At 47.4% G+C, this 27758-nt stretch overlaps 1 protein-coding gene across 2 annotated transcripts in view; it reads left to right on the forward strand.

Moving 5' to 3' along the window:
• Positions 1-27758, forward strand: part of angel1 (angel homolog 1) — a 45329-nt gene that overhangs the window by 14386 nt on the left and 3185 nt on the right. For both annotated transcript variants that reach the window (XM_079833471.1, XM_079833472.1), the window contains exons 5-10: positions 3137-3206; positions 5499-5929; positions 15806-15932; positions 16527-16652; positions 16851-16881; positions 21438-21601. In XM_079833471.1, coding sequence (XP_079689597.1) covers positions 3137-3206; positions 5499-5929; positions 15806-15932; positions 16527-16652; positions 16851-16881; positions 21438-21601 — 949 coding nt within the window. The remainder of the gene's footprint in view (positions 1-3136; positions 3207-5498; positions 5930-15805; positions 15933-16526; positions 16653-16850; positions 16882-21437; positions 21602-27758) is intronic.

The following is a 27758-nucleotide window of genomic DNA, read 5'->3' on the forward strand; positions in this document are numbered from 1 at the left end:
TATAAGCCTTGAAACCAACCAGCTACGGGGAGAATCACAGCAGTAATATCTTTTAAGCCTTTTGCAATATATACACCGATCAGGCATAACATTATGACCTAATATTGTGTCGCTTTTGGTGGTGAACAAGGGTCAGCATGGGCATACGCCTCAAACTGAGATGCTCTGTGTATTCTGAGCCCTTTCTATCAGAACCAGTATTAACTTTTGTAGCAGTTTGCGCTCCAGTAGCTCGTCTGTTTGATCGACCACACGGGCATCAATGAGCCTCGGCCGCCCATGACCCTGTGGCCGGTTCTCCACTGGTCCTCCATGACCCTGTGGCCGGTTCTCCACTGGTCCTCCATGACCCTGTGGCCGGTTCTCCACTGGTCCTCCATGACCCTGTGGCCGGTTCTCCACTGGTCCTCCATGACCCTGTGGCCGGTTCTCCACTGGTCCTCCATGACCCTGTGGCCGGTTCTCCACTGGTCCTCCATGACCCTGTGGCCGGTTCTCCACTGGTCCTCCATGACCCTGTGGCCGGTTCTCCACTGGTCCTCCATGACCCTGTGGCCGGTTCTCCACTGGTCCTCCATGACCCTGTGGCCGGTTCTCCACTGGTCCTCCATGACCCTGTGGCCGGTTCTCCACTGGTCCTTCATGACCCTGTGGCCGGTTCTCCACTGGTCCTTCATGACCCTGTGGCCGGTTCTCCACTGGTCCTTCATGACCCTGTGGCCGGTTCTCCACTGGTCCTCCATGACCCTGTGGCCGGTTCTCCACTGGTCCTCCATGACCCTGTGGCCGGTTCTCCACTGGTCCTCCATGACCCTGTGGCCGGTTCTCCACTGGTCCTCCATGACCCTGTGGCCGGTTCTCCACTGGTCCTTCATGACCCTGTGGCCGGTTCTCCACTGGTCCTTCATGACCCTGTGGCCGGTTCTCCACTGGTCCTCCATGACCCTGTGGCCGGTTCTCCACTGGTCCTCCATGACCCTGTGGCCGGTTCTCCACTGGTCCTCCATGACCCTGTGGCCGGTTCTCCACTGTTCCTCCATGACCCTGTGGCCGGTTCTCCACTGGTCCTTCATGACCCTGTGGCCGGTTCTCCACTGGTCATCCATGACCCTTTGGCCGGTTCTCCACTGGTCCTTCATGACCCTGTGGCCGGTTCTCCACTGGTCCTCCATGACCCTGTGGCCGGTTCTCCACTGGTCCTTCATGACCCTGTGGCCGGTTCTCCACTGTTCCTCCATGACCCTGTGGCCGGTTCTCCACTGGTCCTTCATGACACTGTTGCCGGTTCTCCACTGGTCCTTCATGACCCTGTGGCCGGTTCTCCACTGGTCCTCCATGACCCTGTGGCCGGTTCTCCACTGGTCCTTCATGACCCTGTGGCCGGTTCTCCACTGTTCCTCCATGACCCTGTGGCCGGTTCTCCACTGGTCCTTCATGACCCTGTGGCCGGTTCTCCACTGGTCATCCATGACCCTTTGGCCGGTTCTCCACTGGTCCTTCATGACCCTGTGGCCGGTTCTCCACTGGTCCTCCATGACCCTGTGGCCGGTTCTCCACTGGTCCTTCATGACCCTGTGGCCGGTTCTCCACTGGTCATCCATGACCCTTTGGCCGGTTCTCCACTGGTCCTTCATGACCCTGTGGCCGGTTCTCCACTGGTCCTCCATGACCCTGTGGCCGGTTCTCCACTGGTCCTTCATGACCCTGTGGCCGGTTCTCCACTGGTCATCCATGACCCTTTGGCCGGTTCTCCACTGGTCCTTCATGACCCTGTGGCCGGTTCTCCACTGGTCCTCCATGACCCTGTGGCCGGTTCTCCACTGGTCCTTCATGACCCTGTGGCCGGTTCTCCACTGGTCATCCATGACCCTTTGGCCGGTTCTCCACTGGTCCTTCATGACCCTGTGGCCGGTTCTCCACTGGTCCTCCATGACCCTGTGGCCGGTTCTCCACTGGTCCTCCATGACCCTGTGGCCGGTTCTCCACTGGTCCTCCATGACCCTGTGGCCGGTTCTCCACTGGTCCTTCATGACCCTGTGGCCGGTTCTCCACTGGTCATCCATGACCCTGTGGCCGGTTCTCCACTGGTCATCCATGACCCTGTGGCCGGTTCTCCACTGGTCCTCCATGACCCTGTGGCTGGTTCTCCACTGGTCCTTCATGACCCTGTGGCCGGTTCTCCACTGTTCCTTCATGACCCTGTGGCCGGTTCTCCACTGTTCCTTCATGACCCTGTGGCCGGTTCTCCACTGGTCCTTCATGACCCTGTGGCCGGTTCTCCACTGGTCATCCATGACCCTGTGGCCGGTTCTCCACTGGTCATCCATGACCCTGTGGCCGGTTCTCCACTGGTCATCCATGACCCTGTGGCCGGTTCTCCACTGGTCCTCCATGACCCTGTGGCTGGTTCTCCACTGGTCCTTCATGACCCTGTGGCCGGTTCTCCACTGGTCCTTCATGACCCTGTGGCTGGTTCTCCACTGGTCCTTCATGACCCTGTGGCTGGTTCTCCACTGGTCCTTCATGACCCTGTGGCCGGTTCTCCACTGGTCCTCCATGACCCTGTGGCCGGTTCTCCACTGGTCCTTCACTTCTGATAGAGACTGACCACTGCAGACCGGGTCAACCCACAAGAGCTGCAGTTTTGGAGATGCTCTGACCCAGTCGTCTAGCCGTCACAATTTGGCCCTTGTCAAACTCGCTCAAATCCTTACGCTTGCCCATTTTTCCTGCTTCTAACACATCAACTCTGAGAACGAAATGTTCATTTGCTGCCAAATATATCCCACCCACTAACAGATCATCAGTGTTATTCACTTTCAGTGGTCATAATGTTATGCCTGATCGGTATACACACACACAAAGTATTTTGAGAGCGTAGGGAAACAAACTCAAACTCAAAAGCTAAAGAGCTCTTTTGGCACAATTTGCTCGCTGCAACTGATTGGTGGAACTTTCTGCACAGCATCATGGGTAATGTAGTTTTTCAGGCCAAATATAGTTTTTTTATCCCATGGTTTTTCTTTAAAGATTCATAAGTTATCATTAAAATCAATTCCAGTATGTAGAAATGAATGAGTTTTTACTTCCGGCACTCGACTGTTGCACTAATATCAATATTTCCTATTCTGGACAGATTCTTTGTCTTCAAGAAGTTCAAGAAGATCACTTTCTTGAGCAGATGTATCCGGTCCTGACTGACATGGGTGAGGTGCCGCACATAAAGGGAGTTGACCTCCCATCAGAGCCATTTGAATAAATCTTGCATACATGATCCACGCACACTTCTTATTTCCAGTATTTTCTGTAATCTAGTGTTTACAGCCCAAACTGTCTGCAGGGTGCTAGAGCTCACAGGGCCTGAGTTACACACTTTCAACAATCAATTTATAACCAAAAAATCAAAAAGCGCCTCTTTTTTGTGGGGGTTATTACAGCTCAGACAACATATACTCACATGTTTATCACTTTTAGCAGTGCTTTATGAAACTTCAGAGGGTTTTCTGTAAAATGACACCAGTATTGTGTGTTTAGAGACACTGTGTGTGTGTGTGTGTGTGTGTGTGTGTGTGTGTGTGTGTGTAGCTGTGTGTGTGTATGGGAAGCTTTTACATTTGGGTCGGCCAAATCCAGGCCGAAATGCTCCCAGAGGAACCTGTACAGGGTCCGCAGAGTTTAAGAGGTTAAGCGAGTGTACTGTGGAATTCATAATTAAAGGATTAGTTCAGTTTTAAATAAACTTTTGCTGATCATTTACTCACCCCCGTGTCATCCAAGATGTCCATGTCTTTCTTTCTGCAGTCGAAAAGAAATTAAGTTTTTTGATGAAAACATTCCAGGATTGTTCTCCATATAATGGACTTCAATGGGCTCCAAACGGTTCAAGGTCCAAATGACAGTTTCAGAGCAGCTTCAAAGGGCTTTAAACGACACCAGATGATGAATAAGGGTCTGATCTAGCCAAACCATCAGTTTCTGTGAGAAACCCAGCAGTATTTATGCTATTATTTTACCTCTTAACAGACGAACGTGATCATCTCTGAGCTCAGACATAACTTCCGCTGAGCGAGGTCAAAATACGAGCGTGGTCATAGATGTATACGTAGATGCCTCATTATCGCCTGCACGGATCAGTAGAATGAGGCATCTACGATCGATATATCTATGACCACGCTCGTATTTTGACCTCACTTAGCGGAAGTTATGGCGGAGCTCAGAGATGATCACGCTCGTCTGATAAGAGGTAAAATAATAGCATAAATACTGCTGGGTTTCTCTCAGAAACTGATGGTTTGGCTAGATCAGACCCTTATTCATCATCTGGTGTCGTTTAAAGCCCTTTGAAGCTGCACTGAAACTGGAAAGGAAAGGAAAGGAAAGACTTGGACATCTTGGAGGACATGGGGGTGAGGAAATTATCAGCAAAAGTTTATTTAAAAGTGAACTAATCCTTTAAGTGTGTTTTCAACCCTGATAATAAATGTCACTCCATGGCTTCTTATGCAGTATAAAAGGGGATCGGACAGGCTTGTTGTTGTATTTGAAGACACTGTTTGTCATTTAGTGCAAATTGTCAACAATTAAATCACCAAATGGACATTTTTCACATGCACACCTGCACAACTTCCTCCATGTGTTGAAATCAGTCAGACGGGTGTGAGTCTGTTTGCTCTTAAAGGGTTAGTTCACCCAAAAATGTAAATTGTGTCATTAATGACTTACCCTCATGTGGTTGGACACCCGTCAGACCTCCGTTCATCTTCAGACACAAATGAAGATATTTTAGTGTAAATCTGATGCTCTGAAAGGCCTCCATTGGCTCAACTTTACACTCTCAAGACCCTTAAAAGACACTAAAGACTAAAGTTACAAAGTCCATCTCACTACAGCGGCTCTACAATAACTTTATGAAGACGAGAATAGTTTTTGTGCGCAAAAAAACCCTAAATAACGACTTATATAGTGATGACAATTTCAAAACACGGCCTCATGAAGCTTCGAAGCGTTATGAATCAGTGAGTCGATTCAGCAGTTTGAAGCGTTATGAATCAGTGAGTCGAATCAGCAGTTTGAATCGCCAAAGTCACGCGATTTCAGCAGTTTGACAGTTTGACACGCGATCCGAATCATGAATCGACTCACTGATTCATAACGCTTCGAAGCTTCATGATGCCGTGTTTTGAAATTGTCATCACTATAGAAGTCGTTATTTCTCGCCGATTCATAAAGTTATTGTAGAATCACTGTAGTGAGATGGACTTTATATCGACGTCTTTAGTGTCTTTTAAGGGTCTTGAGAGTGTAAAGTGCATTGAGCCAATGGAGGCCTTTCAGAGCATCAGATTTACACTAAAATATCTTCATTTGTGTCTGAAGATGAACGGAGGTCTGACGGGTGTCCAACCACATGAGGGTCAGTCATTAATGACAGAATTTTCATTTTTGGGTGAACTAACCCTTTAATCACCCATTGAATCAAGTTGTCTCTCTTTCTCAAGGTTACACCTGCATCTACAAGCGCCGCACGGGAAACAAAACGGACGGCTGTGCTGTGTGTTATTCCAGCGAGCGCTTCACCCAGCTTTCCGTCAACTTGCTGGAGTTTCGCCGACCGGACTGCGAGCTGCTGGATCGGGACAACGTGGGCATCGTGCTGCTCCTCCAGCCAATGGCAGGGCAGATGGAGGCGCTCCGCCCCATATGTGTGGCCAACACACACCTGCTGTTCAACCCCAGGAGAGGCGATGTGAAGCTGGCCCAGCTGGCCATCGTGTTCGCTGAGATCGACATCATGGTCCAGAAGTGCCGGAGTGAAGGAAGACGCTGTGAGGTTATTTTATGCGGGGACTTTAACTCTTTACCCAGCAGCCCTCTGTGGACGTTCATCACCACCGGACAGCTCTACTACCACGGGTTACCCACCTGGATGGTGAGTGACACTTTACTGTTTTGTGTGACTGCAGGACCAAGATATGATACTGGAGATTAAAATGATTAATATAATGCGCATATCTGAAGCCTGCAGTTTATTTTGTCTTGAAGTACGCACACAGAACGCCGCCTAGGGAACGGGATCTTTTTTGCAGCTTAAAGGGGTCATGAACGGCATTGTTTTATTGTTTTTTATAATGTTAGTATGTCATTATTTAGAAATAAAAGGCATTCCTACCCTGATTTTAGTCTCTGATTTGAACGCTGTTTGAAGGGGCGTGTCTGCTGATAGACTTCAGTGTAAACGCCCACTGCTGTGATTGACAGCTGTGAGACTTCAGTGTAAACGCCCACTGCTGTGATTGACAGCTGTGAGACTTCAGTGTAAACGCCCACTGCTGTGATTGACAGCTGTGAGACTTCAGTGTAAACGCCCACTGCTGTGATTGACAGCTGTGAGACTTCAGTGTAAACGCCCACTGCTGTGATTGACAGCTGTGAGACTTCAGTGTAAACGCCCACTGCTGTGATTGACAGCTGTGAGACTTCAGTGTAAACGCCCACTGCTGTGATTGGCCGCTGTGAGACTTCAGTGTAAACGCCCACTGCTGCGATTGGCCGCTGTGAGACTCCAGTTTAAACGCCCACTGCTGTGATTGGTCGCTGTGAGACTCCAGTTTAAACGCCCACTGCTGTGATTGGCCGCTGTGAGACTCCAGTTTAAACGCCCACTGCTGTGATTGGCCGCTGTGAGACTCCAGTTTAAACGCCCACTGCTGTGATTGACAGCTGTGAGACTTCAGTGTAAACGCCCACTGCTGTGATTGACAGCTGTGAGACTTCAGTGTAAACGCCCACTGCTGTGATTGACGGCTGTGAGACTTCAGTGTAAACGCCCACTGCTGTGATTGACAGCTGTGAGACTTCAGTGTAAACGCCCTCTGCTGTGATTGACAGCTGTGAGACTTCAGTGTAAACGCCCACTGCTGTGATTGACAGCTGTGAGACTTCAGTGTAAACGCCCACTGCTGTGATTGACAGCTGTGAGACTTCAGTGTAAACGCCCACTGCTGTGATTGACAGCTGTGAGACTTCAGTGTAAACGCCCACTGCTGTGATTGGCCGCTGTGAGACTTCAGTGTAAACGCCCACTGCTGCGATTGGCCGCTGTGAGACTCCAGTTTAAACGCCCACTGCTGTGATTGGTCGCTGTGAGACTCCAGTTTAAACGCCCACTGCTGTGATTGGCCGCTGTGAGACTCCAGTTTAAACGCCCACTGCTGTGATTGGCCGCTGTGAGACTCCAGTTTAAACGCCCACTGCTGTGATTGACAGCTGTGAGACTTCAGTGTAAACGCCCACTGCTGTGATTGACAGCTGTGAGACTTCAGTGTAAACGCCCACTGCTGTGATTGACGGCTGTGAGACTTCAGTGTAAACGCCCACTGCTGTGATTGACAGCTGTGAGACTTCAGTGTAAACGCCCTCTGCTGTGATTGACAGCTGTGAGACTTCAGTGTAAACGCCCACTGCTGTGATTGACAGCTGTGAGACTTCAGTGTAAACGCCCACTGCTGTGATTGACAGCTGTGAGACTTCAGATTGACACTGCTGTGATTGACTTCAGTGTAAACGCCCACTGCTGTGATTGGCCGCTGAGAGACTTCAGTGTATATGCCCACTGCTGTGATTGGCCGCTGTGAGACTTCAGCGTAAGCGCCCACTACTGTGATTGACGGCTGTGAGACTTCAGTGTAAACGCCCACTGCTGTGATTGGCCGCTGTGAGACTTCAGCGTAAGCGCCCACTACTGTGATTGACGGCTGTGAGACTTCAGTGTAAACGCCCACTGCTGTGATTGGCCGCTGTTAGACTTCAGTGTAAACGCCCACTGCTGTGATTGGCCGCTGTTAGACTTCAGTGTAAACGCCCACTGCTGCGATTGGCCGCTGTGAGACTTCAGTTTAAACGCCCACTGCTGGGATTGGCCGCTGTGAGACTTCAGCGTAAACGCCCACTGCTGCGATTGGCCGCTGTGAGACTTCAGTGTAAACGCCCACTGCTGGGATTGGCCGCTGTGAGACTTCAGCGTAAACGCCCACTGCTGCGATTGGCCGCTGTGAGACTTCGGTGTAAACGCCCACTGCTGTGATTGACAGCTGTGAGACTTCAGTGTAAACGCCCACTGCTATGATTGACAGCTGTGAGACTTCAGTGTAAACGCCCACTGCTGTGATTGACAGCTGTGAGACTTCAGTGTAAACGCCCACTGCTGTGATTGACAGCTGTGAGACTTCAGTGTAAACGCCCACTGCTGTGATTGACAGCTGTGAGACTTCAGTGTAAACGCCCACTGCTGCGATTGGCCGCTGTGAGACTTCAGTGTAAACGCCCACTGCTGCGATTGGCCGCTGTGAGACTTCAGCGTAAGCGCCCACTGCTGTGATTGACGGCTGTGAGACTTCAGTGTAAACGCCCACTGCTGCGATTGGCCGCTGTTAGACTTCAGTGTAAACGCCCACTGCTGTGATTGGCCGCTGTTAGACTTCAGTGTAAACGCCCACTGCTGCGATTGGCCGCTGTGAGACTTCAGTGTAAACGCCCACTGCTGGGATTGGCCGCTGTGAGACTTCAGCGTAAACGCCCACTGCTGCGATTGGCCGCTGTGAGACTTCAGCGTAAACGCCCACTGCTGCGATTGGCCGCTGTGAGACTTCAGTGTAAACGCCCACTGCTGCGATTGGCCGCTGTGAGACTTCAGTGTAAACGCCCACTGCTGTGATTGGCCGCTGTGAGACTTCAGTGTAAACGCCCACTGCTGTGATTGACGGCTGTGAGACTTCAGTGTAAACGCCCACTGCTGTAATTGGCCGCTGTGAGACTTCAGTGTAAATGCCCACTGCTGCGATTGGCCGCTGTGAGACTTCAGTGTAAACGCCCACTGCTGCGATTGGCCGCTGTTAGACTTCAGTGTAAGCGCCCACTGCTGCGATTGGCCGCTGTGAGACTTCAGTGTAAACGCCCACTGCTGCGATTGGCCGCTGTGAGACTTCAGTGTAAACGCCCACTGCTGCAATTGGCCGCTGTGAGACTTCAGTGTAAACGCCCACTGCTGCGATTGGCCACTGTGAGACTTCAGTGTAAACGCCCACTGCTGTGATTGACGGCTGTGAGACTTCAGTGTAAACGCCCACTGCTGTGATTGGCCGCTGTGAGACTTCAGTGTAAACGCCCACTGCTGTGATTGGCCGCTGTGAGACTTCAGTGTAAACGCCCACTGCTGTGATTGGCCGCTGTGAGACTTCAGTGTAAACGCCCACTGCTGTGATTGACAGCTGTGAGACTTCAGCGCCCACTGCTGTGATTGGCCGCTATGAGACTTCAGTGTAAACGCCCACTGCTGTGATTGACAGCTGTTAGACTTCAGTGTAAACGCCCACTGCTGTGATTGACAGCTGTTAGACTTCAGTGTAAACGCCCACTGCTGTGATTGACAGCTGTGAGACTTCAGTGTAAACGCCCACTGCTGTGATTGACAGCTGTGAGACTTCAGTGTAAACGCCCACTGCTGCGATTGGCCGCTGTGAGACTTCAGTGTAAACGCCCACTGCTGTGATTGACAGCTGTGAGACTTCAGCGCCCACTGCTGTGATTGGCCGCTATGAGACTTCAGTGTAAACGCCCACTGCTGTGATTGACAGCTGTTAGACTTCAGTGTAAACGCCCACTGCTGTGATTGACAGCTCTTAGACTTCAGTGTAAACGCCCACTGCTGTGATTGACAGCTGTTAGACTTCAGTGTAAACGCCCACTGCTGTGATTGACAGCTGTGAGACTCAGAGGTGGACAGTAACTAAGTACATTTACTTGAGTACTGTACTTAAGTACTCTTTTTGAGTATCTGTACTTTCCTTGAGTAGTATTGTTTCTGGAAACTTTTACTTTTACTTCACTACATTTGAAAGGCAAATATCATACTTTTTACTCCACTACATTTCTATCAAGGCCCTCGAAGTAGAAAGTCGTAGCCGCTTTGAAAGACAGTGGATGATTTGTTTTCTTCTTTAAAACGTGATTCGTTTTTTTTTTTTTTTTTTTGCAGACAGCCTATCAGTAATCACTCTTGTAGGATCACATGAAGTTCAATGATTTCCAAGTATTTTTTGAACACTAATCAATTGATGGCAAAATAGAAGGCGGCAGTTCCAGACGCGCAACTATAGTCATACTGAAAAGATAAAATTCAGAAGAGCAGACGTGGATAAGTCTGAAAGCGCACAGAAAGCTGCCTCTCAGACGCCAGACCACAAGTACTGAAGTTTTGTCTATTGAATCTACTAAAATTGTATTATAGTTAATAAAAACTAGACTAAAACTAAAACAATTCAGATGCCTAAAATGTTATAGTCAAAAGACTGACTAAAACTAAATCACAATTTGCTGTCAAAATTAACACTGGTATGAAGTATGGTCGGTCAAATGATTTTTATAGATTTACCCGCCAAGTTGCCATAGCCTTGTGGATACAGCGCTAATGCATAGGTAACGTTCGACAATGATGTTAGTTGCAAACGTAGTTGGGCTAATAATGTTAACTAAAGTCCTTTAAAAAATGTGTTTTACATAATCCTGTCAAATAAACACAATGTAGAAACCTTTCTTTTCTAGTATGATTTTGACTTTGATAAGAGTTTTGTAACTTTTAAACAAGTATTTAAATGAGTTCAAGGTATTCTAGCATGACTGGCTTAAACCACCATGATGGAACAGTGTGCATTCATTCAACAATGCAACGATAATAAAATAATGCGTTTACTTTTACTTTTGATACTTAAGTACTTTTAAAAGCAAGTACTTCTGTACTTTTACTCAAGTAAAAATCTATCTTTACAACTTTCACTTGTAATGGAGTAATATTTAACCAATAGTACTTTTACTTTTACTCAAGTAATGGAGTTGTGTAGTTTGTCCACCTCTGGTGAGACTTCAGTGTAAACGCCCACTGCTGCGATTGGCCGCTGTGAGACTTCAGTGTAAACGCCCACTGCTGTGATTGACAGCTGTTAGACTTCAGTGTAAACGCCCACTGCTGCGATTGGCCGCTGTGAGACTTCAGTGTAAACGCCCACTGCTGCGATTGGCCGCTGTGAGACTTCAGCGTAAACGCCCACTGCTGCGATTGGCCGCTGTGAGACTTCAGCGTAAACGCCCACTGCTGCGATTGGCCGCTGTGAGACTTCAGTGTAAACGCCCACTGCTGCGATTGGCCGCTGCGAGACTTCAGTTTAAACGCCCACTGCTGCGATTGGCCGCTGTGAGACTTCAGTGTAAACGCCCACTGCTGCGATTGGCCGCTGTGAGACTTCAGTGTAAACGCCCACTGCTGCGATTGGCCGCTGTGAGACTTCAGTGTAAACGCCCACTGCTGCGATTGGCCGCTGTGAGACTTCAGTGTAAACGCCCACTGCTGCGATTGGCCGCTGTGAGACTTCAGCGTAAACGCCCACTGCTGCGATTGGCCGCTGTGAGACTTCAGCGTAAACGCCCACTGCTGCGATTGGCCGCTGTGAGACTTCAGTGTAAACGCCCACTGCTGCGATTGGCCGCTGCGAGACTTCAGTTTAAACGCCCACTGCTGCGATTGGCCGCTGTGAGACTTCAGTGTAAGCGCCCACTGCTGCGATTGGCCGCTGTGAGACTTCAGTGTAAACGCCCACTGCTGCGATTGGCCGCTGTGAGACTTCAGTTTAAACGCCCACTGCTGCGATTGGCCGCTGTGAGACTTCAGTGTAAGCGCCCACTGCTGCGATTGGCCGCTGTGAGACTTCAGTGTAAACGCCCACTGCTGCGATTGGCCGCTGCGAGACTTCAGTTTAAACGCCCACTGCTGCGATTGGCCGCTGTGAGACTTCAGTGTAAGCGCCCACTGCTGCGATTGGCCGCTGTGAGACTTCAGTGTAAACGCCCACTGCTGCGATTGGCCGCTGTGAGACTTCAGTGTAAACGCCCACTGCTGCGATTGGCCGCTGTGAGACTTCAGTGTAAACGCCCACTGCTGTGATTGGCCGCTGTGAGACTTCAGTGTAAACGCCCACTGCTGTGATTGACGGCTGTGAGACTTCAGTGTAAACGCCCACTGCTATGATTGACAGCTGTTAGACTTCAGTGTAAACGCCCACTGCTGCGATTGGCCGCTGTGAGACTTCAGTGTAAACGCCCACTGCTGCGATTGGCCGCTGTGAGACTTCAGTGTAAACGCCCACTGCTGTGATTGGCCGCTGTGAGACTTCAGTGTAAACGCCCACTGCTGTGATTGACAGCTGTGAGACTTCAGTGTAAACGCCCACTGCTGTGATTGACAGCTGTGAGACTTCAGTGTAAACGCCCACTGCTGTGATTGACAGCTGTGAGACTTCAGCGCCCACTGCTGTGATTGGCCGCTATGAGACTTCAGTGTAAACGCCCACTGCTGTGATTGACAGCTGTTAGACTTCAGTGTAAACGCCCACTGCTGTGATTGACAGCTGTTAGACTTCAGTGTAAACGCCCACTGCTGTGATTGACAGCTGTGAGACTTCAGTGTAAACGCCCACTGCTGTGATTGACAGCTGTGAGACTTCAGTGTAAACGCCCACTGCTGCGATTGGCCGCTGTGAGACTTCAGTGTAAACGCCCACTGCTGCGATTGGCCGCTGTGAGACTTCAGCGTAAACGCCCACTGCTGCGATTGGCCGCTGTGAGACTTCAGCGTAAACGCCCACTGCTGCGATTGGCCGCTGTGAGACTTCAGTGTAAACGCCCACTGCTGCGATTGGCCGCTGTGAGACTTCAGTTTAAACGCCCACTGCTGCGATTGGCCGCTGTGAGACTTCAGTGTAAGCGCCCACTGCTGCGATTGGCCGCTGTGAGACTTCAGTGTAAACGCCCACTGCTGCGATTGGCCGCTGTGAGACTTCAGTGTAAACGCCCACTGCTGCGATTGGCCGCTGTGAGACTTCAGTGTAAACGCCCACTGCTGTGATTGGCCGCTGTGAGACTTCAGTGTAAACGCCCACTGCTGTGATTGACGGCTGTGAGACTTCAGTGTAAACGCCCACTGCTATGATTGACAGCTGTTAGACTTCAGTGTAAACGCCCACTGCTGCGATTGGCCGCTGTGAGACTTCAGTGTAAATGCCCACTGCTGCGATTGGCCGCTGTGAGACTTCAGTGTAAACGCCCACTGCTGTGATTGGCCGCTGTGAGACTTCAGTGTAAACGCCCACTGCTGTGATTGACAGCTGTGAGACTTCAGCGCCCACTGCTGTGAGACTTCAGTGTAAACGCCCACTGCTATGATTTGCCGCTGTTAGACTTCAGTGTAAACGCCCACTGCTGTGATTGGCCGCTGTGAGACTTCAGTGTAAACGCCCACTGCTGTGATTGACAGCTGTGAGACTTCAGCGCCCACTGCTGTGATTGGCCGCTATGAGACTTCAGTGTAAACGCCCACTGCTGTGATTGACAGCTGTTAGACTTCAGTGTAAACGCCCACTGCTGTGATTGACAGCTGTTAGACTTCAGTGTAAACGCCCACTGCTGTGATTGACAGCTGTTAGACTTCAGTGTAAACGCCCACTGCTGTGATTGACAGCTGTTAGACTTCAGTGTAAACGCCCACTGCTGTGATTGACAGCTGTGAGACTCCAGTGTAAACGCCCACTGCTGTGATTGACAGCTGTTAGACTTCAGTGTAAACGCCCACTGCTGTGATTGGCCGCTGTTAGACTTCAGTGTAAACGCCCACTGCTGTGATTGGCCGCTGTTAGACTTCAGTGTAAACGCCCACTGCTGTGATTGACAGCTGTTAGACTTCAGTGTAAACGCCCACTGCTGTGATTGACAGCTGTTAGACTTCAGTGTAAACGCCCACTGCTGTGATTGACAGCTGTGAGACTCCAGTGTAAACGCCCACTGCTGTGATTGACAGCTGTGAGACTCCAGTGTAAACGCCCACTGCTGCGATTATTTTTAGTGCAGTGGTCCTGTATCTCTCTTTTCTCCTCATCATCTCACTAACACTCTAGTGGGCGGGGCCAAAGTTGCAATGATGAAGTAAGCGTTGAACGAGTCGTTCTCTGGGCTTGGTTACAATAAAAGCTGTTTTTGGACTAAGGACGTTTTTAGTTCTGAAACTTACAGGATATTCTTATAGTGTGATGACCTCTTATGCGTCAAAAGCTTAAGGGAAATTTGATTTCTCAGTTCATGACCCCTTTAATGCGCTTTTAAAGGTGTTATGAACTGGCTTTTAAAAAAAATGTATACTGTTGTCTGAGGTCAACTTATGACATTCGTGTGGTTTTTACATTCAGAAACATCATAATGAAGAAGTAATAGCTATTTTCTGCCCTGGTTTTGAGGCTCTCAAGAAACGGTCGGTTTTGATCGGCGTGCCGCACTGAAGACTTGGAAGTAAACGCCCACGGCTAGGATTGGATAAGATTTGCATATTTAATGAGCTTCAGCTCCCCTCAGTACATGTGGGGATTGTTTTGAAAGCGTCTGGAGAAACGCTCAGAGGACTCGAAAAATATCTTTATCAAACAAACATAATGATTCATCTCTCATCCACCCGCGATTGACTGGAATGTTATTTATACTTATATTTATTACTTGGCCGGCCCGATCGGCACACACACACACACACACACACACACACACACACACACACACACACACACACACACACACACACACACACATGTGCATGCTAGAAAGGAATGTTATTTCACTATTTTAAACATATAACCGGCCTGCCAACGAGCTGTTTTGGTAGCCCGTCTGAAAAACACATAGGCCCGGGACGTTGGGCTTTGCGAGCCCTGGCCCATAACGTCACAAGTTTGAGATCACAAATGAACCAATAACACCTCAAATAAAGGATTCTCCAGCGTGCTAAGGTATGTTCAGTTACACACGTACACATAATCAATACGATCTGTAACAATGCAATACTAACACATATAAAAACCTGTTTTACTCACATTAGTGTGTTGCAGCGTTCCTGTCGGATCCAGAAGCACAGCATTGAGTTTTAATCTCAATATGTCTGCAAATCCAGTCTCCACCTGTGGCTTGTTTACAAACGAATCCGCGGTGAAATGAAGCGAACAAACGCGCAGTGTCTTACGCGCATGAGCTGGAACCGACATGTTTATCGGTAGCGCGACCCGTTTAGCGCCACGAGTCGGTGGGCGGGGCTTGAGGCGGAGCTTCTGCATTCTATGACGTCAGTGGTCGACATATTCTGAGATCTCTCGTTTTCTGGGCCTGGTGTCAATAAAAGCTTTTCTTTGACTAACAAGGAAGTTTTCAGCTCCGAAACTTACAGGATATTCTTATATCGCCATGAACTTTTATATATCAAAGGCTCAAAGAAAAAGTTGATTTCTCAGTTCATGACCCCTTTAATGCGCTATTAATAATTGTTTAATATCAAGCACGTCCTGCAGTTTAGTTTAATCGTTTCACATCGATAGCATCACAGCTTGTTATATTGACATGGAATTGAGCTGATGTGCGTCACATGTGTATGTCAAAAATTGCACATCCAGTCAGGATTTAAATGTGTTTACTAATATTAGTGTTATTAGTGTGAGTCTTTAGTTTTGAACTCTAGTGTTTCATAATGTGAATCAGTAACTGATTCATACAGATTAATTTATTTAAAATTAATCATCTGATCTTTTGATTTGAACCCATCAAGATTCAAATAAAAATAGTTTTTTTTTTATTTACAGCAAAAAATTGCTATTTTTTCAATATTTCTTGTTGTGTACCTCTAGTATGAGTGATTTTGGAAACGCAGTGAATGTATTGTTTGCCTTTGCAGGTTTCAGGACAGACGGATTTGTCATATAAAGTCCATCACACGAGGCTTTTCGCCCCCTTGTGGCCCAGCAGCCTCGACATCAGTGACCGCTGTCAGTACAGGTCAGAACCACAGGCCGCAGCTTCAGGTCAGTCGCATCGAAAATACAGGCTATTATTATTAATCAAAATGACAGATCGCTTGTAAATCTCTCATTATGCTATATTATTACCAAATCAATATTTTTGTCAACTTGTTTTCTTTCAGTTGGCACAGGTTTTGGATGTCCTTTGTATGGGTTTCTGAGGTCAATAAGCTTGTTTAGGAGTTTTTCACTCAAACGCTGGTGCATGAGCTCCGATAAATGGGGCCTACGATCAGTCATTGAAGAAATTCAAAACCTGCGCTGACTTGCAAACAAGTTCATAAGAAAGATTGACTCCAATATTTGGCGATTACAAAGTGTAAAGAGAGATTTATAAGCCATTTTTTTGTAGGCCGGTCATTTTTGACCTGGGAAGCATAAAAAGGTGAAAAACTTTGGAGGTTGTTAATACCCCATGTGAGCAAAGCCGGCAAGATTTATTCCCAAATGAATGGAGCACAACATGAAAATATTTAGATATGTAATCAAACATAGCATTGCTTTTTGTTCAGTGTGTATTAATGCATATAATCGTTAAGAAACCCAAATCATCACTGATGATTCCCAACTTGCATGCGTTTATTTCTGTGCATGAAGGTATTTTCCCAGTGGATAATCGTCAGTACAGCCATGACGTGATGCTTCAGCTGCGTTACTGTCCGGCGGCGTGTGTGCGGCCCGCTGACCTGGAGCTCATACCAGGAGTCACAGACAAAACCCCAGGTGATCCAGGCACTCTCCTCGGGACGGTTAACGCCTAGTTTTGACATAAATCAGCACTAAGATCCCGTGAATGCACTATTACATATTTGAGCATTGCACCATTAAACTCGTTTGGACATTAATGAGCGAAACGGTGGCTGACTTCTGCATTTGTGTCTGAAGTGTTTGCAATCATGGTAATTTCTTATTTTTTTACAGACCCAGAAGACATGGACATGTTCAGTAGAAGGTGAGTCAGCTGGTGTTCAGGTTTAGCCCCGTTAACCACTTCAGCTCTGCAGCATATTTAGAATTTTTTAGAGAATTAGGCATATGTGAATTTAAAAGAGCGCCCTACCCTCATACATTGGAGTAAATTGATAAAAATTGTCTCATTTTACAGAGAAACACTCAAAATTTTAACACTGTGGTGGAATATTGCATATATTATATTGTATTTATTCACAAGTTTATGATAAACATATATAAAAAGTCATATTTTGATTTATTTTTTAATTGATTTGTTATTTGGAAATCTTTAATTTTTCATCTGTTTGGTCTATTTCCCTTCAGAAAGGTTCTGTTGATTCCACTAGGTGTCAGTAAACAGGGGGGAAAATCATTTTCTTGATATCTCCTTCCAAAAAAAAAGTTTGGTGATGTGGGGGGGTTGAGTGAGCCCGCCTCCTCAACTCGCCCATATCCCAGGCTTGCCTCTTCGGTGGTGCGGCTGAGAACTGCACCCAACGGTTCTCGGCTGCCCCAGAGCAGACTGAGGCTGTAACACATACTGCCTCGGCGGCCAGCTGCTGCACCCAGCCGCCGGCTCAGTCGCCTCAGCCCGCTTACCGCCTTACGCCTCCCATGTCCGGGCCAGTCACGCTGCCTCGCTGCCCCACCCGGGGTACGTCTGTGGTTCGAGTGACCCCGCTGGTTAGTTCCTGGGAGCCTGGCTACAGCTTCAGGGACTGTCCGCTGGGGCGCGAAGACCATCAGGCTCGGCTACGCGATTCAGTTTCCGGGGAGTCCGCGCTCCAGGGTGGGGCCCAATAAAAGGCCCCAGTCATGCGTGCGGAGGTTGCCACCCTACTGGCGAAGGGTGCGATTGAGCCTGTCCCTCCAGCCGAAATGAAGTCCGGCTTCCTCAGCCCTTACGTCATTGTACCCTAGGAAACCGGTGGGTTACGGCGATGTTGGTAGCGAACGCCTCCTCGGACATGTTCGTCCGATAGATTGGTTGCAGCGATCGACCTGAAGGACGCTTACTTCCATGTCTCCTTCCTCGACGCGGACCGTTCCTACGGGTTGCTTCGAGGGGTGGACATTCAGTACGCGGTCCTCCCATTCGGGCCAGCTCTGTCCCCTCGTGACTCCACGTAGTCTATCGAGGCAGCCCTTGCGCCAATCAGGCAGCACAGAGTTCGCATCCTGAACTACCTCGACGACTGGCTCATACTGGGTCACTCTCGAGAGCAGGTGTGCGAACACAGAGTCCAAGTGCTCCGGCACTTAGCCCGTCTTGGCCTTCGGGTCAACTGGGAGAAGAGCCACTCTGCCCCTTGCAGAGGATCTCTTTCTCAGTATGGTTTCCGACTCGGTCGCCATGTGCGTGCTGCTTACCAGTGAGCGTGCGCAGTCACTGCTGACTTGCCTTCGTTAATTCGAGAGCAAGAGTGCGGTCCCACTGAAGTTATTTCAGAGGCTCCTGGGGCATATGGCATCTGCAGCCGCGGTAACGCCGCTCGGATTGCTTCATATGAGACTGCTTCAGCTTTGGCTTTGTGATCAAGTCCCGAGATGGGCATGGCATTCGGGCACGCTCCGGGTCCCAGTGACTCGGGCCTGCCTGCGGACCCTCACCCGGTGGCCCTTAGGACGAGTTTCCAGGCATATTGTTGTGTCAACAGATGCCTCCTCCATGGGCTGGGGTGCAATGGACGTGCTGCCGCGGGCTCCTGGACAAGACCCTAGCGCCTCCTGCGTGTCAATTGCATCGAGTTGCTGGCAGTGCGGTTCGCCCTGCATCGCTTCGTAGTGTTGCTGAAGGGTCAACATGTACTAGTCCGGTCAGACTACACGGTCAGTAGCGTACATCAACCTCCAGGCTGATCTATGCTCCCGCCGTATGTCTCAACTCTCCCTCCATCTCGTCCTATGGAGTCAGAAGCACCTGAGGTCCCTTCGTGCTGTCCATTTCCAGGGAGAGCTGAACCGTGCAGCTGACGAGCTCACAGTCTCAGCCACTTCCTGGAGATTGGAGACCCCATCCCCAGTCGGTCCAGCTGATTTGGGAACAGTTCGGTGACGCACAGGTAGATCTTTTGCCTCCCACTACTCTTCCCTCTGCTGCTATTTTATTTCCCATCCGAGGCTCGGCACGGATGCACTGGTGCACAGCTGGCCGCGGGGCCTACGCGAATATGCGTCCCCCCAGTGAGCCTTCTCGTGCAGTTATTGTGCGAGGTCAGGGAGGACAAGGAGCAGGTCCTTCTGGTCGCCCCGTACTGGCACGGCCGGACCTGGTTCCCTGAACTCTTACTCCTTGTGACAGCCCCTCCCTGGCCTATCTCTCTGAGACGCGACCTCTTCACTCAGAGATGGGGCACCCTTTGGCACCCGCGTCCCGATCTTGGAACCTCCACGTGTGGCTCCTGGACGGGAAGCGGCAGGTTTGAGTGCCCTACCATCTACGGTGGTTGCTACCATCACTTCCGCTAGGGCAGAGTCCACTCGGCATGCCTATGCGTTGAAGTGGAACCTCTTCATAACCTAGTGTTCTTCCCGCCAAGAAGACCCCTGGAAATGCCCGATCAGGTCTGTGCTCTCATTCCTCCAAGAAGGGTTGGAGCGAAGGCTGTCTCCCTCCACCCTTAAAGTTTATGTGGCCGCAATATCTGCCCACCACGATCTCTTGGAGAACAAAAATGTAAGTCAGCACGACCTGGTCATCAGGTTCCTGAGGGGGGCGAGGAGACTGAATCCTCTTCGCTCTCCCCTCGTACCCTCTTGGGACCTCTCAGTAGTCTTAGATGCTCTGCAGAGGCCTCCCTTTGAGCCTTTGCGGTCAGTCGATATTAAGTTCTTGTCTATGAAGACAGCGCTACTGACCGCATTGGCCTCCTTCAAGAGGGTTGGGGACGTGCAAGCATTTTCAGTTGATGAAGCATGCCTGGAGTTCGGGCCGGCCAACTCTCACGTGATCCTGAGACCCCGGCCCGGATATGTGCCCAAGGTTTCCACCACTCCGTTCAGAGACCAGGTGGTGAACCTGCAAGCGCTGCCTTTGGAGGAGGCAGACCCAGCCTTGGCACTGCTCTGTCCAGTACGCGCTCTCCGCGCTTATGTAGACATGATGCAGTGTTTCAGGACCCAGCTCTTTGTCTGTTATGGTGGAGAGCGGAAGGGAAGAGCTCTCTCAAAGCAAAGGCTATCTCACTGGATAGTGGACACCATTGTTTTGGCTTACCAGCAGCAAGGCCGACCGTGTCCCCTTGGGGTTAGGGCCCACTCCACTCGGAGTGTGGCCTCCTCTTGGGCTTTAGCACATGGCGCCTTGCTAACAGACATCTGCAGAGCTGCAGGCTGGGCGACACCCAACACATTCGCCAGATTCTACAATCTCCGAGTGGAGCCAGTGTCCGACTATGTACTCGCCTCTACTAGTGGCCGGTAATGGACCAGGCTCAGGTGTCTTCGCTTGCTTGCCATTCCACTTCACAGACTGGATACGTGCGATTATTCCTCAGGTGAGCTTCCCGAAAGCCCTGAGTTCCTCCAGCACTGTCTACGCCGACACCAGTAAGTCTGCCCTCTATGAGCCCAGACCCCCACATGTGTATTTCCACCGTAAGCCTCCTCAGTGAGCAGGTGTCTTTCCCTTGGCAACCCTGGGGTTAAAAATCCACCTTCGGCTGGTACCCCAGAGTTTTCCATATGCAGCCCATAGCGGGTCATATGTGTACTCTCTAAGTCCTCCCTACGGGTAGGCATTCTGGCATTCTGTGTTGGTCAATGGTCAGTGGTTTTCAGTTCCTCACTATAGCAGCTCCAGCAATGCTCCTGATCACACCTGAGCACAACAGATGAGCCGTGCATATTTAAACAACGAGGAGATGGACGTGAACATGAGAACTGCGTCAGCTGAAACTAGCAGAACAAACTTATTCAGATATATGCTCAAAAAGAGGGGTGACAATTAACAGGTTAAAATGTGTTATTAAAGCTACACTGTGTAACTTTTTTAGTTTATTCTTAGCTAAAAACACTTAGTTCTTTCAAAAATATATGTGCTCATTAATGTATATTTACTTCTTTCAAGTAATAAAGTATTCTTGTAAGTTTATAATATGCCATTGAAAATACATACGGGTGAAGGGTTCGAATGCGGGTCGCCATGTTGCCCCTCCATCTTGAAAGTACATTAGCCAAAGAGGGACATACCCGTAAATTCAAGCTTCGCCTTTGCCGTTTTAACACTCGATGGCACCGTGTCAAATGTGGACGAGGTCGAGCTGGAAGCCATGTAAATCTTGGACTAAATCGGCCACCGTAGGAGTTAAAACGAAATCGGAATTGAGAGGAACAGAAACTAATATTCACTGGATGGTCATATACAAGTTCACCACCAGATGGGGGAAAATATCACACAGTGGAGCTTTAAATCAATAGTTGTAATTCAGTTATGCTGTGCATGTGTAGCGTTTCCCAGCTGGGAGCTGCTTGGTTAGCTGGTCCTCAGAGGACATGCAGCCACTGGTTGAAAGCGTCTGCCGTTCCTCACCATGACATCTGATTGTGCTTTTGCAGGTTCGGCCACACCTTACATCACACGCTGAGCCTGACGTCAGCTTACAGTGAGATCCGTCCCGACACACAGAGCGCTGCGGTCACCACATTGAACTCAGACGGAGCGGCGATGGTCGACTACATCTTCTACTCCACCCGGAGGAGCGGCTCTGCTGGAGATCAAGGTAATGAATGGAGCTAGATCAAATCCAGCGGGAAAATCAGCTCTGTTTAAATGCATCAAATATCTGTAACCCAATCATAATTCTGACAATATCTGTTGAATTGGCATTTTAATTTCCTTGTTTAAATGTCTCACTATACGAGCCATAAAAGTCTGAACAGGAAACACTTGCTAATTTTTTAAGTATTTGATACACTGCCGATTTTGCAGGTTTTCCCACTTACAAAGCATGTAGAGGTCTGTAATTTTTATCACTCTTCAACTGTGAGAGACGGAATCTAAAAAATCCAGAAAATCACATTGTATGATTTTTAAATAATGAATTAGCATTTTATTGCATGACATAAGTATTTGATCACCTACCAACCAGTAACAGGGCTCCCACTCGTCCTGGAAAACCTTGAAAACCTGGAAAATTGATGACAAATTTTCCAGTCCTGGAAAACACATGGAAAATTTAAGAAAATGTCAAATGTCCTGGAAAATCTTGTTGTCTGGGAAAATTCTTTAAAAAAAAGTTATTTCTTTAGCCGAGTATAAAGAGTTTATCGCTGGCCCAAACAATTAGCGCTAGTTGTAGAAAGCACATGTTCAGGAACGCTGAGTTTGATGTAGTATTTGAATAATGATGCTTAATAGCTAATGCTATAACTGCTCAAATTATGCAGTGAATGTTAACTCGTAAGCTGCTAACTAATCACGTCATTTTGATATAAAGACACATTTGTGTGTTATAAACATGGGCGTCAGTTTGGTTTGAAATGTGCTGGGGACAGAGACGCATTCAGAAGTGCATTTTCAGAAGTGCTGGGTACATTTTTTTTTCTCTTTCGCGCAGGTCATGTTTTGAAAGACTATGTCCTGCAGCTTATAATGTAAATAAATAAAAATGTCAGATGAGAGACATATTGCGGGTCTTATATAGCCTATCTTACTCATGCCGACGAAAGCGCCCCGCGAATTCTTTAATATTTTTCATTTTTGCAATTTTTTTTCCCACTTCATTATCAGAGTCCCACTGGAGCCCGTGTTTTTTTATCCTCCCTAGGCTATTACACATTAGTTACAGCCATTAAAATAGTTCAGTTTTGTTTTTAATGTCAAAGTAGATATATTTCGTTTTGTTTCTTTATTAGGTTAAATTAGAAAAATGTTTAAAGCATTTAATGTTTGTTAAACTAAAGTTTTTGCTTTTTAAAGTGACGACCAAGCGGCCAGCGGCCGACAGTGAGTTAACCCAACACTTTAGCCTCTGAAATCAACACTTGACTTGTCTTGCTTATTAAATCCATAAAAAACACTTAAAGCATCGTTTAAACGTTTAGCCTATCACCACCATCACAGTAAAAAGGCATTTTTGACAAGATGAGGCAGGCAGATCGCAACGGCGCGCGCAAACAAAACGGGCTACACAATCTAAACAAATAATTAAAAATAAAAAAACATGCTGGTTGTCTTACCTTAGGCTACACCTCTCCGCGAAATGAATATATATCCAATCTTCAATTCCCGTGCTATATGCACATTTAACGGAGTTCATGTCAACGAAATCAACCGATATGAGTGTTTTATTCATCAGCTCTTTTCAACATCAAAGACCGCATCATGAGAACGAGCGACCTAAACACTGGTAAGAGCATTTAGTCTCATTAATTTTAATGAAGATGATTGTGCTTTTGAGCATCTAAAACTTAGCTTATTTTCAGTTTCACTTGTGGCAGTTTGCATGTTGGCTTGCTTTACTCATTTGCGGCGATGCGTGTTGCATAGCGCCGTCCTATAGCCTAAAAAAGCCCGAAGCCCGGCCCGCGTCTGAGGTAGGCTATGACTGGAAAATTGGCCCGAAGCCCGGCCCTAGGGCGTAAAAAAGTCGGGGCCCGTCGGGCTCGGGCAGAAATGCAGGGCTCTACTTTGAGTAAGGCTGAAAGCGTCTTTCTTTTTAATACATTTCTTGAATGTCTCAATTACAGTAGGCCTAGCCTATAGATAATTATGATATTTGTGGCTGCACCGGGGTCCGTCATTACGCTAAATCATGAGCGGTCCATGGCACCTGCTACCCATGGCTGTTCAGAACTGTATAGGCTACATCAATCCATTACAACAATTTCGTGTTATGGGCACTGCCACTGATACAGGCTGCGGAAGAGCCTATTTTACGGAGCTTGCTTCTGCTTTTCAAACGTTTTTACAACAAAAGATGTCGTTAAAACGACATAAGATCTCGTTATTATGAGAAAAGATGTAGTTAAAACGACATAAGATATCGTTATTACGACACAATTGAGTGGAAAAAATAATATGTGTGTGTCAGCAATGCTTCACCGCAAAATTGAACTCGAGGTTTAAAAAAAAAAAAAAAAAGTGGTGGGTACAAAAGGACTCATGACGAAATCTGGTGGGTACGCGTCCCCCCCGAAATCGACGCCTATGGTTATAAAGTCAGAATTGCGTGAAATAAACTCGCAATTCTGACCTTTTCTTCACAATTGACTTTTTTGCGCAGTTGCGAGTTTATATCTTGCAATTGTGACTTCTTTTCTCAGAATTGCGAGATCTAAACTGCAATTGCAAGTTATAAAGTCCAATTCTGAGGAAAAAAGATTTGCGACAATTTTTGCGTTTATATCACATATATGTAAACTCGCAATTGCGAGAGTCAGAATAGCGAGATAAAAAGTCACAATTACCTTTTCTTTCTATTCTGTGGTGTAAACAAGCTTCCATAGTCATAATGCATGATTAAGAGCTCATGTTGAAAAATGCTGGATTGTTAAGTAATGGCAATAAACTGTACCGCTTTTAAAGACTTAGAAAGCAATATTTGGCATGATCCTTGTCTTTTATTCCCGCCGTAGTAAAATTGAAAATGTCCTGGAAAAGTACTGGAAAATGGCTGCTGAAAAAGAGTGGGAACCCTGAGTAAGAACTCCGGCTCTCACAGACCTGTTAGTTTTCCTTTAAGAAGCCCTCCTGTTCTCCACTCATTACCTGTATTAACTGCACCTGTTTGAACTCGTTGCCTGTATAAAAGACACCTGTCCACACACTCAATCAAACCGACTCCAACCTCTCCACAATGGCCAAGTGCAGAGAGCTGTGTAAGGACATCAGGGATAAAATTGTAGACCTGCACAAGGCTGGGATGGGCTACAGGACAATAGGCAAGCAGCTTGGTGAGAAGGCAACAACTGTTGGCGCAATTATTAGAAAATGGAGGAAGTTCAAGATGACGGTCAATCTCCGGCCTAGTCCACACGTACACGGGTATTTTTATAACCAGAGTTTTTCCTCCTCCGTTTTAAAAAACAATCGCGTCCACACAAGCACGGTTTAAAAAAAATCTCCGTCCACATGAAAACGCAAAACCGCGCTATGATTGGCTGCTTGATTTCCACATGGGTCCCATCCACGGCACCGATGCACTGAGGGATGCCATGGGCTCAGTAGCCACGTTTACATGCGCACTTTTTTGTCATTCCGATTAAAATCATTCCGATTGAAAGATTCTGCGGGCTGTTTACATGAGACGTTATCTAAACCGATCTGGTGTTACATGTGCTGACTTTCAGTAGGAATCCTTTTGTGACATGCGCACACAGTTTGTCTGCCGCCTCAGATTCGTAATGTTAGTATCGTGGATCAATAGTTCTGTGTTGGTAATTTTTATATTTATTTATTTTTCTGTGGGCGGACATGCAGTAGTTTAACCTAATTGATGTCCTATTCAATGGCTATATCAACAGCTGTGAATGATGAATGCGGAATCAAAATTAATTCAATTCATTTATTTTGAAAAACACAAAATTAACAATAAAATGCACCCAAATTATTAATAAAAACATAGGATGTACGGTGAAATGTGAATGAAATAGCATTCAAGACGTGCTCAGCATCATTAGTACGTTAACAGTTACTAAACATAGATATTTCAGATGATTAAGGAAAGATACCATAATCACAAAGGTATAAATATTAACAAAGTAATTAAAGTAGACTGTGGGTAATGCTACTTAACCAATTTGAAGCAGTTGTTGAACTTTTTTTTTTTTAATCTAATTTACGAGAAACCGAGAAATATCGACACGTCCCCTCCAACAGCTTGAATGTTCCCCGTTGAAATGGCAGCTCTCAACAGCCACCAGGACTTATAACGTACAGTTTTAAAGAAGCTATTTATTATTTGTCGTAAAGTGTAAGAATCACTTCAGAAAAATAAATTATTCTGTCAGGCGCAGTTGAAGCCTATGACAAACGCTGTCAAGATGAGATCTGTAGCCAGGCTATGTCTGTGTCATTATTACAACATCATGTTCATAACATGCTACGAAATAAAAAGTTTAATACCTCAGAAAAATGAACTTTCCTCTCTTGTCAACATTAGCCTGGTGTGAGCGCGGCGCACGCTCTTCAGTTGAGGAGGCGCGCGCTGTATATCACGTCACAGAAAGACGTGCACTCCACTCAAAGTAATCAGATCAGATCGTTTACATGGAGGAATTTTTCGTTTGATCGGTTCATGAAAAGGTTTATCCCACCCCTCTCAAACCGATTACAATTTCATTCGGTTTGGCCATTTTTAATCCGATTGAGGTGTTTATATGGAGCATTTTCATTCGGATTGGACTTTTAAACCGATTACAGTGCTCCATTGAAACGCACCTAGTGAAACCCTTCTACAAGTTTACTTTGGAATCAGACAGGTAACTGTATACACAGGGGCAGGGCTCAAGTGGACTGAAGCTTCACACACTTGCCTTACTATGTTGTATTATTGTATTCTGGCGCCCCTGTTCTGCAATACAATGAGATAACTGCACATGTATCTGTATATATGTAATAAGTGCTGTTAGCAGAGTTATTAAAAGTTACATCCGCCATTGCATAGACTCCACTCATGTATAAACAAAAGCGATAACGGCTCACATTTCGACTTAACAAGCCGAAATCTCCGGTTTCACCGTCTACACGACAATGCTATAACCGGAGTTTCTAAAAAACTTCACCCTGGCCGGAGTTTTCAAAAAAGTCCGGTTTCAGTAACCGGATACTGCGTTTGCGTGTGGACGAACAGCCAAACCGCGTAGAAAAAGCTGCGGTTTTGAAAATACCCGTGTTCGTGTGGACAGGGCCTCCCTCGGTCTGCAAGATCTCACCCCATGGGGCATCAATGATCATGAGGAAGATGAGGGATCAGCCCAGAACTACACGGCAGGACCTGCTCAATGTCCTGAAGAGAGCTGGGACCACTTTTAGTAACACACTACGCCGTCACGGATTAAAATCCTGCAGCACACGCAAGGTCCCCCGGCTCAAGCCAGCGATGTCCAGGCCCATCTGAAGTTAGCCAATGACCATCTGGATGATCCAGAGGAGGAATGGGAGAAGGTCATGTGGTCTGATGAGACAAAAATAGAGCTTTTTGGTCTAAACTCCACTCGCCGTGTTTGGAGGAAGAAGAAGGACGAGTACAACTCCAAGAACATCATCCCAACCGTGAATCATGGAGGTGGAAACATCATTCTTTGGGGAGGCTTTTCTGCAAAGGGGACAGGACGACTGCACTGTATTGAGGAGAGGCTGGATGGGGCCATGTATCGCGAGATCTTGGCCAACAACCTCCTTCCCTCAGTAAGAGAATTAAAGGGTTAGTTCACCCAAAAATGAAAATTCTGTCATTAATTACTTACCCTCATGTCGTTGGACACCCGTCAGACCTCAGTTCATCTTCAGACACAAATGAAGATATTTTAGTGTAAATCTGATGCTCTGAAAGGCCTCCATTGGCTCAATGCACGGTTCACTCTCAAGACCCTTAAAAGGTACTAAAGACGTCATTACAAAGTCCATCTCACTACAGTGGTTCTACAATATCTTTATGAAGACGAGAATAGTTTTTGTGCGCAAAAAAAACCTAAATAACGACTTATATAGTGATGACGATTTCAAAACACGGCATCATGAAGCATCGAAGCATTATGAATCAGTGAGTCGAATCATGATTCGGATCGCGTGTTAAACCGCCAAACTGCTGAAATCGCGTGACTTTGGCGATTCAAACTGCTGATTCGACTCACTGATTCATAACGCTTCGAAGCTTCATGATGCCGTGTTTTGAAATCGTCATCACAATATAAGTCGTAATTTCGGTTTTTTTG

The sequence above is a fragment of the Gobio gobio genome (genome assembly GCF_949357685.1).
Source record: "Gobio gobio genome assembly, chromosome: 13".
Classification (NCBI taxonomy): domain Eukaryota; kingdom Metazoa; phylum Chordata; class Actinopteri; order Cypriniformes; family Gobionidae; genus Gobio; species Gobio gobio.